At 69.3% G+C, this 2,637-nt stretch overlaps 1 protein-coding gene across 1 annotated transcript in view; it reads left to right on the forward strand.

Annotated features, from left to right (window-relative positions):
- Positions 1-1,962, forward strand: part of LOC104839416 (sulfotransferase family cytosolic 2B member 1-like) — a 2,145-nt gene extending 183 nt beyond the window's left edge. The window contains exons 2-6 of the mRNA XM_010579702.1: positions 831-1,039; positions 1,201-1,327; positions 1,407-1,501; positions 1,574-1,754; positions 1,847-1,962. Of these exons, the coding sequence (XP_010578004.1) occupies positions 831-1,039; positions 1,201-1,327; positions 1,407-1,501; positions 1,574-1,754; positions 1,847-1,962 (728 nt within the window). The remainder of the gene's footprint in view (positions 1-830; positions 1,040-1,200; positions 1,328-1,406; positions 1,502-1,573; positions 1,755-1,846) is intronic.
- The last annotated feature ends 675 nt before the right edge of the window (positions 1,963-2,637 follow it).

Raw genomic sequence — 2,637 nt, forward strand, 5'->3', positions numbered from 1 at the left:
CACGGGCAGGCTCTACCACGCGGCCCTTGGCTTGCCGGCAGGACCGGGAGCTGCCTGCGTGGCTGGGAGGGGGTTGGACTCGGGGCCAGCTCTTTCCCGCGCAGGGGCCCCCCCCCCGGCCCCCGCAGCCCGGTGGCCACCGGCCCCTCTGGGCACAGCGCAGGGGACCCCCGGCCCCAGCCATCGGCTCCCACCCCCCCAGAAGCCCGGCACTGTGGGTGGGGGGCAGCTGCCCCCACACCCTCCCCAGCCCCATCCTGTCCCCAACCCTGGACTGGTGTGACTGACTGGTGGGGGCTCTGGGGGTCCCAGACGGCACTGCCAGGCCAGCTGCTGCCCCGTGCCATGCTCTGCAGTGCCAATCCACGCCACGCCATGCTGAGCTGTGCCGATCTGTGCCGCGCCACCCTGTGCCGTACGATGGCACGCTGTGCTGCGCTGTGCCCTGCTGTGCTGTGCCACGCTGTGCCATGGGGTACTGTGCCATGCGGTGCTGAGCTACGCCATGCCATACAGCGCTGCGTTGTACCACGCCATGCCATGCTCTGCCCTGCTGTGCCCTTCTGTGCTGAGAAACACCATGCCATGGCGAGCTGTGCCATGCCGTGCCACGCCATGCCATGGTGTGCCACGGTGAGCCGTGCTGTGCCGTTCCACGCTTTGCCATTCCATGCTGTGCCACGCCATGCCATGGTGCGCCGTGGTGAGCCATGCCATGCCATTCCACGCTTTGCCCTGCCACACTTTGCCATGCCATGCCGTGCCGTGCCATGCCGTGCCACGTGGTGCCCGGCGCAGGGCTGGCGCTGCCCTGACGCCCGCTTCCCCAGGCACCACCTGGATGCAGGAGATCCTGACGCTGCTGTTCAGCCGCGGGGACGTCCTGCCGGCCAAAACCATCCCCAACTGGGAGCGGGCACCGTGGCTGGAGCAGATCTACTTCAGGGAGGCATTGCAGGATACGGCCGCCCGCCGGCTCATCACCACCCACCTGCCTGCCCGCGTCCTGGCCCCTGCCCTGCAGCAGAGCAAGGCCAAGGTGAGGGCTGGGGGGGGGCCGGGATGGTCTGGGGGTTCCCCACAGGGGTATCTTGTGCCCATGGGGCTTCCCGCAGCCAGGGTGATTGCCGGGGGCTTTCTGAGCGGGGCAGAGCGGAATTCCCCCCCCGGCCGTGGGGCTGATGCCCCCCCCCCCCCCAGGTGATCTACGTGGCTAGGAACCCCAAGGACGTCGCTGTCTCCTTCTACCACTTCCACCGCCTGGCCAAGTTCCTGCCTGACCCCGGCTCCTTCGACACCTTCCTCACACGGTTCCTCGAGGGCACAGGTAAGGGCTGGGGGGGTCCCTGGGGTCCCGGGACTCGGCCACGGGGCCCCTCCGTCACCCCCCCATGTCCCCCCCCCAGTGCACTACGGCTCCTGGTTTGACCACGTCAAGGGCTGGCTGGCCCAGCGGCAGCTCCTGGACATCTTCTACGTCACCTACGAGGAGCTCCACCAGGTGAGCGCCGGTGCGTGTCCCCGTCCCCGTCCCCACCGGCTGCCCCGGGGCTGACCGTCCCCTCCGGCGCAGGACCTGCGCGGCACGGCGCAGCGGCTCAGCGCCTTCCTGGGCTGCCCGCTGGGACCGGAGACGCTGGGAGCCCTGGAGCAGCACTGCAGCTTCGCCACCATGCGGGACAACGCCATGGTCAACTACTCCCTCATTCCCACCGAGATCATGGACCACAGCCAGGGATGCTTCATGAGGAAAGGTGATGGGGGGGACACGGGGTGCGGGGGGATGCGGGGGGGGGGCTGGCCCCGGCTGCAGCCTCCCTGTCACCCCGTCCCCTCCGTCCCGCAGGCGTGGTGGGGGATTGGCGCGACCACTTCTCCCCCCTGCAAAACGCCCTCTTCAACCGCCTCTACCAGGAGGAGATGGGCGACTTGGAGCTGCCCGCGCGCTGGCCCATGGCTTGAGGGTCCGAGGAGCCGGGGGGGCCGGTGGCACTCGGCTCTGCCATTGCACAATGCAACTGACCCCCCCCCCCCCCTGCCGAGCCCCACTGCGGGGGGGGCACCCTGCATGGGGTGCAACTTTTACACCCCTGTGCATCACCCCGGGGGTTGGGGCTGCAGTGGGGCTGGGGTTTGGGGGGACACACATGCCGGCTGCATGACAATCCCCCCGCCCCAGGGGACAAGGGGACTTTTCCGGTAACACATTGCAGGCATCCTCATGGCCTTCCTTCCCCTGGGGTGGGGGCACATGGCCGTGACCCCCCTTTCCGCCCAGCCCGCCCTGCAGAAATAAATATTTATTGCTGTTTGCAGCCAGGCAGCGTGTTCTCACGGGCGTGGGACGGGAAGCGGCGTGCCGACGGCGCCAGCGGTGGGAAACACTCGGCATTATCGGGGGCCGGATCGGGGTGGGGACCCATTCCCGGGGACCTTATCTGTGTTTGGGGGCAATGGCCGGGTGGGCAGCACAGGAGGCCGTGGCGGGCTGCCAGGCCCCGCGGCGGGGTCACGGCACAGCTGCACGGTGCCGGTGTTTGCCAGCGGAGCTTGCGCCACAGCGCTGGCTCCTTCAGCAGCACCCAGGGCTGCCAGGCCCCTGCCGTCCTCCCAGGGCCCCCCCATCCCTACCCCACT

Source organism: Haliaeetus leucocephalus, unplaced genomic scaffold, assembly GCF_000737465.1.
Source record: "Haliaeetus leucocephalus isolate CR32 unplaced genomic scaffold, Haliaeetus_leucocephalus-4.0 Scaffold668, whole genome shotgun sequence".
Classification (NCBI taxonomy): domain Eukaryota; kingdom Metazoa; phylum Chordata; class Aves; order Accipitriformes; family Accipitridae; genus Haliaeetus; species Haliaeetus leucocephalus.